Raw genomic sequence first — 17,204 nt, forward strand, 5'->3', positions numbered from 1 at the left:
CTTTCTATCGATGTCTGTTCAGCAGTTAGTTGTGATTCCAGTGCTCTCACAAGAGGGAGTGAGGGCACGTCCTTCTACTCTGCCCAAGATAACTATTGATAATTTTTTCTAGTTTTTAAAAAAATTTTTTTATTGAAGTATAGTTGATTTACAATGTTGAGTGAATTTCTGCTGTACAACAAAGTGATTCATATACATTTATATATTTTTCATATTCGTTTCCATTATGGTTTATCACAGGATACTGAATATAATTCCCTATACTATACAGTAGGACCTTGTGGTTTATCCATCCTAGACATACTAGATTGCATCTGCTAATCCCAAACTCCCAATTCTTCCCTCCCCTACCTCCCCTCCCCCTTGGCAACCACACATCTGTTCTCTATATCTGTGAGTCTGTTTCTGTTTTGTAGATATGTTCATTTGTGTCATATTTATTTAATTGTTTTAAACTTAGTTATTTATTTATTTTTATTTTTGGCTGCATTGGGTCTTCGTTGCTGCACACAGCCTTCTTTAGTTGTGGTGAGCGGGGGCTACTCTTCATTGCAGCGTGCAGGCTTCTCATTGCGGTGGCTTCTCTTGTTGCGGAGCACGGGCTCTAGGCACACGGGCTTCAGCAGTTGTGATTCGCGGGCTCTAGAGTGCAGCCTCAGTAGTTGTGGCGCACAGGCTTAGTTGCTCCATGGCATGTGGGATCTTCCCAGACCAGGGCTTGAACCCGTGTCCCCTGCCTTGGCAGGCAGACTCTCAACCACTGCGCCACCAGGGAAGCCCTAGTTCATTCTTTTTTATGGCTGAGTAATATTCCATTGTATATAAACACCACATCTTCTTTATCCATTGCTCTGTCAAGGGACATTTAGGTTCTTTCCATGTCTTGGCCCAGTAGTTTCTATATGTGTATATAGTTAAGCTGTATCTGCATTTCAAAGTGTTTATTGTGTTAAACATTGATACAGTACAGGCCACTCAGTTGAGAGGAAATTTGACAGGTTAGGGTACACAGGGACTGGCATCCAACAAGTGGACTGGCCCAAGTTACTACTTACTAGGGGTGTGATAACTAATGACCTAATCTGGAGCCCTCCGTTTCCTCATCTGTAAAATGAGGGTAATAATAATTACCTCCTGGAGTTGCAGAGAGGATTAAATGTACAGCAGTTAGCCCAGTGCTAGAAAATGGTAAATTTGATATATGGCACTACTACAACTGTCACTAGAAATATAAGCCTGTTTTAGATCATGTGCTTTGCAAAGCAGAACTAGTCTTTTTAATAAAGGAGCATACAAGTGACATATTTTTCCTATAAACTATTATATACATAATAAAATCTTGGGAAATTAGGTCTCTCCTCACTTTTAAATATTACAATATATTACTTTTTTCTTCTCTTTGAATAAGTTAGGTAACCTAAAATTTACTTCCCCTTCCATGTTAATCTTTTTAACAAGTGGATATTGCTTTTTAATATTCTAAGAATTGGAGTTAAGTACCTGGTTATATCTGTGATATGTCTGTCTTATTTTACACAAGCTGTCTTCCCATAAGTAAAACTCAGAAAGATGTGCTCCAATTTGAGAATTAGCTGATGCATGCAGAAGAAATTCACTCATCAATGTATGGGCATGTTCTGATGATAGAATAACTGGCTGATTTCAGAAAGGAAAAAGATGACCTAGTCCATTTTAACTGCTGATGGAAAACATCCTTACATTATGTTGTCAGAGACCTGAGGGTAGAAAGTGTGTACTCCTTTTTGGAATTATAACTAAAATGATGTGACTCTGGAGGACCCACAGTATGAGAACATGCTACCAAAAAGATCACTTTGTCTTCTGGGAAGGATACTGAATAGCAGGGCATGGGGCTAGACCACAGATGTTTGGCTTAACAGTTCACAGTTGAGGATGGTAGGTAGTCTCAGAAAATTATAAAATGCCTCTGCTGAGCCAGTTACCACTAAGATTCCACCTACGTGTGCACTACTTAAATAATACCTTCCTACATACTTGAGCCTTAGTGACCTGTCAGCAGAGGGTGTCTGTGACAGTTACATGAGAATGGCCTTATTTGCTTAGGATTGTGTGTGGGTGTTGAACACGGCACTTTTAGCATAAATTTATGAGGTGCAAGCTTTTAATGCAAAGATGACTCATAAGGTTTCAGAATGTGTAAATATGAAGCACAATCTAACTTATACCGTCACTGGTACCCACAGCAAAACTAGCCTGGGTTGATTACCAAATTGTTTGGACTACCAGGAAATTCACAGTTTGTCACTCTTAATAGGCTGATGACAAAAATTCTTGGGTTGATTGTAACACTTGTTTGGTGCTACCATCTTAAACCAGTGTTACATGTACTTAATCTGCATTTTGCAATATTATGTTTGATGGCAGCATTCAATTAACTCTATTTCCGAGATTGTGAAGAAGTCAATTCTTTTGAGAAGTTACACTGGAAAACTTAGACAGCAATTGTATAATACAGTAAAAACAATTAGAGGCAACAGAAAAAGGATCATAACTAAACATTTGATATGGATGTTGAAATAAAACTAAGATCAGCATTTTTTGTGATTCGTTTCTGATGAATCACAGAAGTCGCATTTCTCTTGCGAGTTTTATGCAATTGCTACAAAAATGTCATAAAAATTTCCTTGAACTGAAGATGACCTGGTAAAGAATAGACCTTTAACCTTATTGGGAGCAATACTTGGAAGAAGATTATTTAGCTGTCAGAATAATAAAACCTTGGAAACTGTGACCAAACAGATACAACCAGGAGACCCAGAATTCAACAGGATATTGTTTTAGTACTTCAAAATGTTGTGGCCCTTAGAAGACAGGAAGAATATGAAAGAATAAAAATATAAAGGATCTTAACCAATTTTGTAAATGGAATCAACCATTATTCATAGTTCCCTTAAAATTGCTATTGATACTATGTATAAAATAGATAACTAATGAGAACCTACTGTATAGCACAGGGAACTCTACTCAGTGCTCTGTGGTGACCTAAATGGGAAGGAAATCCAAAAAAGGGGATAGATGTATACATATAGCTGATTCACTTTGCTGTGCAGTAGAAACTAACACAACATTGTAAAGCAACTATAATAAAAATTTAAAAATAAACTTATGGATAGAAAGATTTATGTTGAACTTAAAAAGTTAAACACAGTAAGTTTTTGGATTCTAACTTTATCAGTTGATTGTGAACTTACAAAATAAATTTCTGATTAGCTCTGCATAAAAAATTTAAAACACCATAGAGGTGTTTTTTTCCTTTTTAAAAAAATTTCATAGGTCAGTAGAAACAAAGGCCAGAGAAGAGGTTTTAAAGCTTTAACTACTGCATACTCAGAAAGTAAGAAAAACACTGGCATTTAGCTTTTGATCACTCCTATGTAAAATAAGAATCATAGAGTCACTAAAGAAACAGTCAACAGGAAGGATTTTTGAGATTAAACATATTTACAATAAAAACAAATTTCTGACATTGGATCATTCTTTTATTAACTTTGGAGGCCCACTTGAGAATCTCATTTATGAGAACACCCACAGATAACAAATAAATAAGACTGTATTCCCTGAAATGCCACCCATGCACACAGCTGGACCATAAGTTGGTTTTTAGTTAAATAGCAGCTACCATATTTGGTCTTATGCTTCAAGCTGTTACAAACACAACACGTTTGCTCAATTCTAACTTCAGCTTTTTACTAACTGAATTCATTTCCTATAAGAGATAGACCTCCTAGTTTCATTAGGTTAATGTCTTGTTGATTTTCTTTTGTAAGACTCAGTGCAGTATTAAGTGAAGTCACCAGCAAAATGGGTACTGTGTCAGTAATACTTAAAACATTTGAGTAGCCAAGTGAGCAGACCATATGTTAGGAAATTCCTTGCATGCTTATTTAGGTTTCAAGTTTTTCAATACCGTCAACTATAATTGTAAAGGCACACTAGGTGCTCATAATCACCAAATCTTAAAGCTTTTACCCAAGTGGTTTTACTAATTAAGGACAGGAAAAAGCACTTTTTTCCCCCTGCCTTCTGATAGGTTCAACGGGACTGTCAAAAGAATTATTATTCATGGCAAGCATTATTTTCAAGCATTCAGCTTAATAATTTTTTAAAAAGTGACCTCAAGGTGAAATGTACTACCATTATGACTTTATAAGCACACCCCATCTCTTTCTGTTAACTATTCCAGTCCTGGCTGATCTCGAGTCTCACTCACTAAATGTGCTTTCTTTCACCTGTAAAGTATCTACTACCATAATACCTACTGAACACAGAATGCAGTTAAATGTCAGTTCCTTATTCATCCGTCTGTAACACACTGAAATTTGGATTTTATCTGAGTGGTAATAGTTCCCATTCAACTAGGTATTGGGTTCCCAAAGGGCAAAGACCATGTCTTATATTTCTTCTGTGGCCTCCACCCTCACCTGAGTGTGTGGCTCAGCACTGAAGCTCTTTATTAATCTACCAAACTCATCAATTACAATTTTGTTGCAAAGCTTCTGCTAATTCTCTACCACAGGTTAGTTGAATTTCATATAATTAGCCCTTAATACTGAGACCAAATCACATTAAGACTTTGCAAATATTAGCATATCCTGAATGTTAAATCCTAATGTTCCCCCTTTTATTTATTAATTTAGTTGGTTAGACATGGTGGGTAGTTTTCAAAATGTCTTTGTAACATTCTCTTAAGTGAGAACAAAATAAACCAAATTCTCTGACAGACCAGAGTACCTGTCTGCCAGATAACTTTATAAAAATGAAGGTAGCTGACAATAATATTTAGTCTTAAGGTATAATAAGCCCCTGGCTTATTATTACTTATTATTACTTATTATTACTAACACTCAAGCCCAGACCAAATGAGAGAGGGGAGACAGGTAGGCTAATACTACTGTGAGGAGTGCTATGCAGAAAGCTCTATAAACAGAGATACGTGGGGCACACAAAGTCTTTATTGCCACAGGAAGCAACTGCACTCATCCCACCTCACCAACAGCTTTAATAGTCACAGAAACGCAGACTTCACGTAATAAAGTACAAAACAGACTTGGGGAGAAATGGTCCCTTGGACTATATTGGTTGTAATACTGAGGTAACCAATTGACCTTGTTCAGTGAAAATACCTCTAACACAATGAAAAAAATCAACTAGTTATAACATCCAATTCATATATACAATTCAAATAAAAATATATATTATTTGCTTCAATGTATAGCAAGTTTAATACATTAGTGTTTACAAAATAAAAACTGTATTCTACTGAAATTTTTCTTGTGCTTCCCCCTTATCACTAAGCATGAAAGACCAGAAAAGTATGATACTTAAGGAAACTTATTTATGGATTTAAAGATGCAGTTTGTGCGGTCATGAAAGACAGATAAATATTAGTTGTAAGATTACCACATCTTTAAAAATTTTTGCTTATTAAAATCTACAAACTTGAACCATAAGACACAATTAAAAAAAAACCCACAGAATTTCTCAAAATAGATTAGAATACAGGAAACGTTTCATGAAACTACTGAGATACTAACCAGTTCTATGGCTAATATTAAAAACTGAACAATCTATGTAAATCGTATTCATACTATTTCTATGCACAGTGAACAATACAATCACAATAATCAACCTCAAGCTAGCAACAAAGTTGCAAAGTCCATAAAAAGCTTCTTCAGTGGGCAAAACACTATGGTACAATTAAAACATTTAGGAAGGAAAAAAAGCCTTTTAATAGTATAAAAGTTGTTCACTGGTGTTTCTACTGTAAAGCTATTCTACAAATCAAAATGAAAAAGGAATTGTATATGTGACAGTGATCAGAGACTACAGTGCAGACATTTCATCTAACATTTGGCTGATGAATTTTAGTATAATAGATTATAACTTAATATTTTTTACATGGTTATGACCTACAGCAGAACCGAAAACAACACAAAAAATACATATTCCAAGTCAATACACTCTTCTCAGCAATATCTGGGTTTAGATGAATCTGGAGGAAGTAGGTAAAGCTGTCAAACATCTTCTCTTAAACCAACAGAAAAAATGTAAATTGGTAGAAGTAGTATTTGTTTTTCACTATGGATTCCAATGTGAAATTCTAGTAAGTATGCAAGTATGTTATTAACATTTAAGCACACCCTCATATATAGGCATACAACCCATTAATTAAATAGGGAGAATTAAAACAGATTTTCAAGTTAAAATGAGTTTTAAGAAAAAACTGCATTCATAAATCTGAAAAGTATACGAAAATGAAATTGTAAAATAAATAATATGTGTCAACTAAACCTCCGTAGAAATATGCCTGCAAATGTGGATGCACTGATTGTCTAAACTTGTGATGGTCTGCATGGGAAGACATTCCCCAGGGAGAGCCATCTAGCTTCTCTGACTCTGGTGCGTAGAGAAGAATTTCTGGATATAAAACAGTACTTACTCTACTATATATTATAGCCTTTGTTAACAGTCACCATCCTTATCACATTTAGGGTTAACTTACTATGTCTTAATCTATATAACACATTCTGAAATAATAATTTTAAGTCAAGGCTTTTACACATCTGTCCACTTGTTCTAGTTCTCTGTCCAACTAATAGCTTCCTATTTTTGTTATACCTTAAGTAGCTATCATAAAATGCAACCTGGGTCAACTAGGTAAGTGAGATTTTTCTACTCTATTGCTCATTTTTTTGACCTTACTCCAGTATTTATTAACTATGTGCCTAATTAAGCCAGTAAAAATGACATGTGACTACTATGAAATGACACATTTCCTATTAAACAAAATCAGTTTTATCAGATATTGAATCTACAACATTTTCCTGACTTAAATTGAGTATTTGCTTTCCATTTTTCCAAAGTCATTACAACTTTGCCAATAACTACATCACATAAACTTTCTTTTTTATGACTGCAAAGATTCTAAACTCTGACATACAATATTTACGCAAAACACACTTAAAGTAGACAATGAAATTTCAAGTAAGATAAACTGTATCCACACCTATTGGCCCAAACAGGTCTCAACATCTAGATTTTACTTCTATAAATTATACAAATACATTGTACATTCTTAAATAATTAATGCTTACAATATTAATTTGTAAGCCTTTCCACATAAAATGACTTACAGAGGAATGTGGATCAGTATTTCTGTTACAGATTGTAACATTATCTTAATTTTCTTTTGTGGCTGTAGTTTTGTCTTCCTGGTTTCCACAGATTACTGTATCAGTCCTTAAGCTTTGGCTATGAAATCTGTTTGTGCTGAATGAGGCAACATTGGTTATTAAGGCTTATTTCTATGATGGAGCATTATCCTTAAATCTGATGCCATTTCCAAAGAACAGTGGGAGAATCATAGCTATCTTGAATCTTCAGGCTCTGTTTTGATGACTTTCTTTTCTAAAGTAAAAGCTGAGTGAGGGTAGTCTTTTAAAATCCCCAGGCTCTCTGTATAAAAAGAGAAACACAAAATGTATTGATATTTTAAATCAATGGTCACAAAAAAACAAACTCAAACAAACTTAAAAACAAACCCCCAAACTTCAAAGCAAGCAGTATCAATTATTCATGACTCTGCAATTCCATATAAAATTTTTATGTTTACAGAGTTGAGGTTAAGAGTTTGGATTCTGGATTTATATTCCATTTCTGCCAATTACTAGCTGTATACATCTCTGGGCAAGTTACACACCTCTCTAAGCCTTAGTGTCTTCATCTATAAAATGGGGATAGTATCTACACAGGGTGATATGAGAATTAAATCATAAAATGTATGTAAAGCACACAGCATATAGAACCTACTGATTTTTATTTAATGCTTGGTCCAAAGTGATACATAAAATATATAAAATAAAACTGGTCACTCATATACAACCAAGTTACGTCTAAAATATTTACTATCAATGAAGACATGAGGCAGAAAAACAACTTCTATGTTTAAACATGGAACTATTTTTAAAAGTTTCTCTAGCCATGAAACCTTAAGGTGGGAGAAATAGGGATAAAAGAATGAAGATTCTATTTTCACAGGACTCATTCCTTGGAGTTACATGAATAATTATTTCAACCTCAAACAAATACTACAGAATGACAATAAAATGTAATATTTACATGAAGTACTAATACTGGGGGATACACACACACAAACACACACACACACACGCTTTAAAAAGGATTCTAGAAAAGTAACCAACATTAATAGCTTATCTGAAATTAGGCAGTTCACTTCATGAATTTCCCTCTATACAGAAATTCAGCACAAGAAGAGGAATAAAAATAGTAGCTACCATTTACTGAGTTCCTATCAGCCAGGCAATGCCTATAGGCTATCTTGTTTAATCCTCATAACTATTCTATGAGGCAGAAATTATTTCTATTTTACAGATGAAACAAGTGACTTCAAGTAACTCCTAAAGTTACTTTAACTCAAAGATTGGATGATACCAGATTCTTTCAAATGGTGTTGGTGTCTAATATTTTAAGTCTGTATAACTCACTTTACTTGGATAAAAACATGAAAACACCAAACTATAATAAGGAACAGCTTGTCCTTTTATGGAGCTCAGTTTACTTCTGAAATACAAATATCATCCCCCAAATGCAGCTGCATGAAAAGTTTAGATTTTGGTACACAAGGTTTTCTAAGCAGGACAGCAAACATATAGTCCATCAATTTCATATTATGAAAGGCTGGAAAAGGGAATTACATAACTGAAACCAGCCGTTTATTATCTGGTTCAGAATTGTGTATAAAGTCACCATTCATGTAATAGCTAATCAAAATAATCTCAATCTTCAAGAGCTTTTCCCTGTCAGTCCTTTGGAGTATCATGTTCTCAAAAAGACTGGCTATTAATATGGCAATCTATTACTTCCAAGGGGAGAAAATGGACTAGTAACATTATTAGTAATGACCCTTTTTTAAGGAGGGGGACAGTGGAAGTTAGGAGATTAGAATGGAAAGATGCTTTATTCAACTATTACTCCCTCTAATCACATCCCACATTCTCACCTGATGAGTGGGACTTCGCCTCACTGGAGTAATGTCTACTCAGCTCCCCATCCACCACAAAATGATGGAGTTGTCTGTTCTGTAAATTAGGCATTCGGAGGTTCAAAGGTCTTTCGCCTAATGAAAAGAAAAAAAAGCAATATGAGTAATTAAAGACCCATCACGGTTTTTCTTAAAAATAAGTTTTCACAAATCGCCAGAACACTCCTTAGGAAATAAGTAAGGAAAGTCAACAGGCACTGGAAGAATTTAAATAGCTGGAGAAATATCAAAAATAATAGTTTAGGAGGAAAATGGCAACTCATGCTAGTCTCAAGATTTACCATTCTGCCAGGACATTTTGAAGAGCTAATCACAAACTAAAGAAAAGACTGAGATTTCCAGTATGCACTCCAACTCTGGCAGATAATGCATCACCTCTGTAGGGCATTTTCTTACTAGTGCAACCATTTTACCAAGGCAGGTCATTAACCACATGACAACAAATACTACAGAGACAGAGATGGCTTCAAGCCAATTGCCCATTACTAGAACAACAACAACAAAACCTATGGCAAATCCACGAAATAATATAATTAGAACAGATATGGCAAAAAAGGTTTCATATGCCAAATCATACTCTATCATAAACCTAAATCCATCATACTTAGCAAATTGTTGCCCTACACTGGATTATCCTGAGGTCACAAATTAGAGTCATCAAATCTTTCATTAATGCCTTTGCATCTTAACTCCAGTCTTTTTTTTAAAAAATTAACTATTTAATTAATTTATTTTTGGCTGTGTTGGGTCTTCGTTGTTGCGCGTGGGCTTTCTCTAGTTGTGGCGAGCAGGGGCTACTCTTCATTGCAGTGCGTGGGCTTCTTGTGGTGGCTTCTCTTGTTGCAGAGCACGGGCCCCAGGCGCAAGGGCCTCAGTAGTTGTGGCTCGCAGGCTCTAGAGCCCAGGCTCAGCAGTTGTGGCGCACGGGCTTAGTTGCTCCACAGCATGTGGGATCTTCCCGGACCAGGGCTCGAACCTGTGTCCCCTGCACTGGCAGGCGGATTCTTAACCACTGTGCCACCAGGGAAGTCCCTTAACTCCAGTCTTAACTGTCAAGGATGACTGGAGAAGTTAAACAAGACTTCCACTAAAAAGTTTCTGTAATATTTTAAAGAGGAAGAATGTTCTTTGCCAGTACTCTGATCTGCTGATGTGTAATGTTTTACTCTATAGTTGAAGAATGCTGGTTAAGATGGTATTCTTACTTAGAAAGAAATCTTATTTTTTTGACGACAGTAACCACTCTTTGAAAAAAGTATAATAATACATTTTAAAAAAGTCCTACAAAATTGTTTTTCTTCAAACACTATCACTATTTGAAACTAGAGGATCTAGTCCTATACCTATATGCTATACATCTCCCTCCACTCAAGTGCAAGCTCCAAGGGAGCAGGGAGTTTTATCTTATTCACTGCTGCATTTTCAGTGCCTAGAAGTGTGCCTGGCACATAGGAGATACTAAAAAAATATTTGTTGAATGAGTGAATGACAATGACTTGGGATTTTCTTCACATGTGGATACAAAAAAAAAAAGAAATAATTTTTAAAATGGTAAAAATGCTCATGAATCAAAACTTTCTACACCTGTGTTTAAGAGAACAATTTCCAAAGTATACACCACACAAAATATTTTCATAGGGACTACAGGCCAATGTGAAGCCTGAAAGAAGACAAAATTTCTACAAGTCTCTCCATTCTTATACTGTCTCTTCAAATCTCTGTACTCTGTCATAGTACTTTAGAAGCAGTCACCACATTCTCTTAGGAACCAAATGTTATAAATTTCAGACAAATCTGTTTATGAAGTCTAAAAAGATCCAAAGTTTTAATCTTTTAAAAAATGATAAACATCTCCCATGTAATCCATTTCTTCAGGAAAAATGATCTGTACTGTTTACATCTCCCATTCCCATCCACCCTCTACAAAATATATGTCAATCACATGTGCCAGCTATTATTTAGGGATAATAAGGTTAAAAAAAAACTCTACAAGTTATATTTGCAGGAAGAATTCTTTCCTTTTTATAAAAAGGGACAATTTAAAAATTAATTTTGATAGAGAACCTATAAAATAATCTCCATAAAATATCAAGTTTAAAAAAATCAGCAATTTTTTGTTTCCCTTTGAAGTGCACAGAGTAGCTGGCTCTAAAGGTGTGGGTCACTCTAAAGATGTACCTTGTCCATCAGCGTTATCAGAAGTCAAGCCATTAGGGCTGTGCTCTTCTGAGCTTTGCCTGTAAAGTCCTGCACACAGTCTTCTTTCAGCATGCTGCAGTCTGTCATAGCCAGCTTGGGTGCAAAGGAACTCCATCTGCTTTGCCATCACCTTTTCAGGCTGCTAGTAAGTAAAGTGAAAATAAAGTAACTAAAACATTCTAGATTTTTTAATGGTTTAAAGATGCCAATTTCAGACTGCAGCAAATATATTTAGTAGTCATTAAAATTAGTTCATACTTCATGTGGTATACACGTTCCATAAATATGCACTGATGTCTGTATCATCATGTTAAAACACAGAATGTTAGATTTTGTACGAAAGGAAAAAAGCTTTCTGCTCAATTTTGTAAAGAGAATTCCATTCTAGCTCAAAAGCAAAATAACCTTAGCTTTGTTTTCTAAGATATCAAGTCCTTTTAAAGATTTTTTAAAAAAGGAACCTCAGAGCAACAGCAACATGTTATAAACTGCTTCTAAAACACAGGGCGAAGTCTTGGCATTTTTATTTTAGGATCTGGCACTACACAAACTCTGATATGATGACAGTATATTTGGGGGAGAAAAGGTGTAAAACGGCTGTCTAGAAGAACAAGACAAACACACCTCCCTCTAAAATTAAGCAATGCAAATTATGCAGAAAAACATCAGTGCCAACGAGGATCTTCACCTTCATCATGGAATGAAACTGCAGTATTTTCCAACCCATCATAAAAAGACATGTTTTAAAGTACACAATTAGTTGGCTGACATATAAATTTATCTCTGCATGTGTTCTCTAAGTCCCTTCTCTATGCACTGCTCTAAATTACCTATGTGTGATAATACCTATGACAGTCAAAGCAGTGATATTCTGCCAAGGAGGTAATAGTCAAAATACACAGATAGGAACCACTGCCATGCTATATAGAAGAGCAATACAAGGCATCTACTATATAAAATTATATATATGTTACAAACAATCCTGATTCACAGTAGTAAAAATCAATAGGTGAAATATATTAACTCATAGAATAGGATGAAAGCTTATACTATTATTCTGAATCAAATAAACGAATGGATAAAGAAGATGTGACACACATATACAATGGAATATTACTCAGCCATAAAAAGAAACGAAATTGAGTTATTTGTAGTGAGGTGAATAGACCTAGAGTCTGTCATACAGAGTGAAGTAAGTCAGAAAGAGAAAAACAAATACCGCATGCTAACACATACATATGGAATCTAAAAAAAAAAAAAAAAAAAGGTTCTGAAGAACCTAGGGGCAGGACAGGAATAAAGACGCAGATGTAGAGAATGGACTTGAGGATACGGGGAGGGGGAAGGGTAAGCTGGGACAAAGTGAGAGAGTGGCACAGACATATATACACTACCAAATGTAAAACCGATAGCTAGTGGGAAGCGGCCACATAGCACAGGGAGTTCAGCTCGGTGCTTTGTGACCACCTAGACGGTTGGGATAGGGAGGGCTGGAGGGAGATGCAAGAGGGAGAAGATATGGGGATATATGTATATGTATAGCTGATTCACTTTGTTATAAAGCAGAAACTAACACACCATTGTAAAGCAATTATACTCCAATAAAGATGTTAAAAATAAATAAATAAAACGAGATCAAAAGGAACCATAACTTCAATTCATTTAAATTTGTAACTAATTAATTAATTAAATTTCAATAAGATTTCTGAGGGGGAAATGTATTTTTCATCCTCTTAACATGAAAACACAAAACTTGGCACTACTAAATCTGACCAAAAGCAGTCACTAGTGAGAAGATCAACAGGAATAAAACTTACAGTACTTTCTAAAAGGCAAAAATGACTTTTTAAAATGTTAATTTCTGTGTACATGATTAAATAACTTAGCAGCAAAAGCACCTGAAGCTACATATTAATTAATTTTTCATTATACATGAATTGAAATGATTCAACAATAGTTACAATGTTGATTATTAATATATTATTGAGAACTAGAATTATTTTATCTCAGAGTTGTATTACACATATAATCAACATGGCTGTTTTCCTGGTATCAAGTTGCTTCTTTCTTAAGTAGAGAATCTGTATTAATTCCTACAAAACTTCAAAGAATAAATAAGTAGCAGATGTTGGGTTCTGCTCACAAAGCAAACTAAACCTAGCTGATACTGCTATCTCACTGATACAGCTGTGGATCAGGTGACATTGTAAAAACAACCAGAAATAAATTCAGTCTTTGGATGAAACTGAATTTAAAACTGAAGCTAGTGGAAGCAGCCATTTATTTTTTAACCTACAGATGATGTTATGAAATAGTAACTGGTGGTTGACGTTACCTGTGAACTAAGAGCAGCAAGTTCCTCACTCTTAGCTTTAGCCTGCTGGAAGAGTGTCTGCACGGAGTCCTGGAAATCTGGAAACCCATCCTGTGGGTCAAAGAATATGTCCTTTTTACTTTAAAATAACCATATTATCAAAAACTCAGAAAATGAAGTAAAGAAATCCACCTTAATCCTATTACCTGAATAATCATGATTAAGATTTTAATGTACAATACTTGATTTCAGTCTCTCAAGGTACAATTACCTTATTTCTACCGTTGTAACCTCAATAAAAACATAAATGAAAAAGATTAAAAGTTTATACATCCACAGTGTTTTACACTGGAACACAGATTTTATGATCATTGATAATAATGATTATATAACATTTCATCTGGTGGTTTGACAGTTTAATCACTATCTTCATATTGGACATTTAGATTATTTGCCTTATTTTTGGTTTTATGAAAAACACTGCAAAAATATTTTCACGGAGACAGCATTTTCCATAGTTTAGATGATCTAATACAATAGGTTCCCAGAAGTAGAATTAGTACAAAGGGATGAACATTTTTATGTCCTTTACATATGTTACTCAAGGGCCTTTATTGCTTTATTGTATCATAAACAATATATGACAGTTTTCCTTGCCAGTACTGGGTGTTGTTTTCTTTTTTCTTTTTCTTTCTTTTTTCTTTTGCGGTATGCGGGCCTCTCACTGTTGTGGCCTCTCCCGTTGCGGAGCACAGGCTCCGGACGCGCAGGCCCAGCGGCCATGGCTCACGGGCCCAGCCGCTCCGCGGCACGTGGGATCCTCCTGGACTGGGGCACGAACCCGTGTCCCCAGCATCGGCAGGCGGACTCTCAACCACTGAGCCAGCAGGGAAGCCCCTAAGTATATTCTTATATTAAGAAGAGTGTACTTGGGGCTCTGCACTCCTGCACAACACTGCAACTTAAATTATTTCCATTTTATACCACACACACACACACACACACACACACACACACACACACAAATACGTTTACTAATTTTATCAAGGTTTTTTTTGGCCTGTTTAGTGCTCCACATGAAATTTATAACTACAAACATCATGACAGCATGGTTTTACTAACTTTACTGAAAACTACTCAAGGAACCCTCAAAGACATTGTCATTAACCTCCAAAACGTTTCTCTCCTTGTTTGATAAAGCTGTATATTTGTAGCAAAGCGTGAATAATGAAAAACTGAAGTTGTTATATAATAACAGAGCAGAAAAAGTTGTAATAATAACAAAATATGTACCTTATTTGAAATATGAAACACTGGTTCAAAGATTTTCCCCATTGGGGTCTTTTCAAAAAATTATTTCTTCACTGCAAATCTCATGTTTTCAAATACTTCATCTACCAAAATTCATTTCCTAGGTAATAATTAATTTCCCATTTTTTTAAATCCAAAGACATGAAATAAAATAATTAGAATCAAGAGCAAATAAATTTGACATCTTGAAATAGTCTTATGTAGCTCCATGGTGGGTTATACAATCAGTCTTTTTAAATTATTAAAAATAGCCACCTTTCTAGGCCCCTACAAGACCAAGGACCCTGGGCTTAGAGGAATGTATAGAATATAATCATTAACTGAGCTAGAATGAATTTTATACAAGTATATATACTTGAAATCTAAATGACAAGTTCACTTTTCTTAGTCATTCCATTTTTCTCCTAAGAATTTACTTAGGCCTAAAAATCCAGCTTTATCTTTAACAAACTCTCCTTTAAGTTCTGAAGTTCAGTGAGGTAAGCTAGTAGGGGATTTACAAAACAACATCAGTAAGAGGAGCTATCATTTTTCAGGTGCCTACAATGAACAAGTTCCTGACTATGTTCTGTAATTTACTTATATTGTCTCATTTAATCCTCACACAAACAACCCTGGGTTTCCCTCATTTTACAGCTACAGAGATTAGTTTCAAAGCCTATGCTAAAATCACAAAATCCTTGAGTTGCCACCTTTATGAGACTCACAACAGTAAGTAGAGGCATTTCTTTTATTTCCTTTACTTTAGAAGACAGATCCAAAAAATATTGCTGTGATTTATGTCAAGGAGTGTTCTGCCTGTGTTTTCTTCTAGGAATTTTATAGTATCTGGTCTTACATTTAGGTCTTTAATCCATTTTGAGCTTATTGTTGTATATGGTGTTAGAGAATGTTCTGATTTCATTCTTTTACATGTAGTTGTCCAGTTTTCCCAGCACCACTTACTGAAGAGACTGTCGTTCTCCACTGTATAGTCTTGCCTCCTTTCTCATAGACTAACTGGCCATAACTGTGTGGGTTTATTTCTGGGCTCTCTATCCTATTCCATTGATCTGTGTGTCTATTTCTGTGCCAATACCATACTGTTTTGATTACTGCAGCTCTGTAGTATAGAACTACCATATGACCCAGCACTTCCACTCCTGCTTATATATTCAAAAGAAACAAAAAGACTAATTCGAAAAGATACATGCACCTCAATGTTCATAGCAGCATTATTTACAATTGCCAAGATATAGAAGCAACCTAAGTGTCTACCAACAGATGAATGGATAAAGAAGATGTGGTATATACATACAATGGAATATTACTCAGCCATAAAAAAGAATGAAATTTTACCATTTGCAGCAACATGGATGGATGTAGAGAGCATTATGCTAAGTAAGTCAGACAGAGAGAGACAAATACTGTGTATCACTTATATGTGGAATCTAAGAAAATATAACAAACTAGTGAATATAACAAAAAAGAAGCAGATTCATAGATATAGAGAACAAACTAGTGGTTACCAGTTGGTGGGGGCATAATATAGGGATGGGGAGTAAAGGTACAAACTCTCAGGTATAAGACAGACTCAAGGATGTACTGTAAAACACAGGGATATAGCCAATATTTTATAATAACTCTAAATGGAAAGCAACCTTTAAAAACTTCATAAAAATAATTTCTAAATAAAAAAAATTCTTTAAGAAAATTTAAAAAAATGGGGATAACCACAGTACCCAGCTAACTTCACAACAATTTTAAAGAAGCAAAAAATTCTTGAAAAACACTCAGCACAATGCATGGCATGCAGAAATTAACCCAATAAATGTTTGTTACTGATACTTATTAAGTTAACCCAAAAAGCCACCAGATTTAATCAGAGTAAAACAATAGCATGCTGTAAGTGATATTACTATATCTCTGTGATACAGGGGGAATAAGATAAATTTTAGAAATATTTACATAGTATAGATATCTTAGAGAATGAGCTAGGCATTTAACACTAAAACCACCAAGAGACTATTGACTATATTGGTGGGGAACTATTTTAGTGAAAAAACAATGGAAATCTAGAAACATTTGTTTATTCACTCAATCTTGTTTGCCTAACAGGTTCTATCCTCTGAACTCAGTGATGGGGATACAATGACTCCTGCCCTCCTGACAAATACAGTGAAGAAAGGGAAATGGACAAAGAGATCCAGAGCACAGGGGTCACTGTGTCAGGGAAGGCTTCCCAGAGGGCATGATGTCTTGGCTGAGACTTGAAAGAAAAGAGATCTCTAGGGAAAG

The 17,204-nt window shown here is 35.1% G+C and overlaps 1 protein-coding gene across 3 annotated transcripts in view; it reads right to left on the reverse strand.

Annotated features, from left to right (window-relative positions):
* Positions 1-4,975: 4,975 nt before the first annotated feature.
* The window catches only part of NAB1 (NGFI-A binding protein 1), a 43,575-nt gene continuing 31,346 nt past the window's right edge, over positions 4,976-17,204 (reverse strand). The window contains exons 5-8 of one of the 3 annotated variants that reach the window (XM_007464963.1): positions 13,638-13,727; positions 11,282-11,444; positions 9,062-9,178; positions 4,976-7,497 (exon numbers count right to left, since the gene is read on the reverse strand). In XM_007464963.1, coding sequence (XP_007465025.1) covers positions 7,409-7,497; positions 9,062-9,178; positions 11,282-11,444; positions 13,638-13,727 — 459 coding nt within the window. In that variant the 3' untranslated portion in view covers positions 4,976-7,408. The remainder of the gene's footprint in view (positions 7,498-9,061; positions 9,179-11,281; positions 11,445-13,637; positions 13,728-17,204) is intronic. The other 2 variants (XM_007464964.1, XM_007464965.1) reach the window with 2 other exon arrangements.

The sequence above is a fragment of the Lipotes vexillifer genome, unplaced genomic scaffold (assembly GCF_000442215.2).
Source record: "Lipotes vexillifer unplaced genomic scaffold, Lipotes_vexillifer_v1.1 scaffold903, whole genome shotgun sequence".
NCBI lineage: Eukaryota > Metazoa > Chordata > Mammalia > Artiodactyla > Lipotidae > Lipotes > Lipotes vexillifer.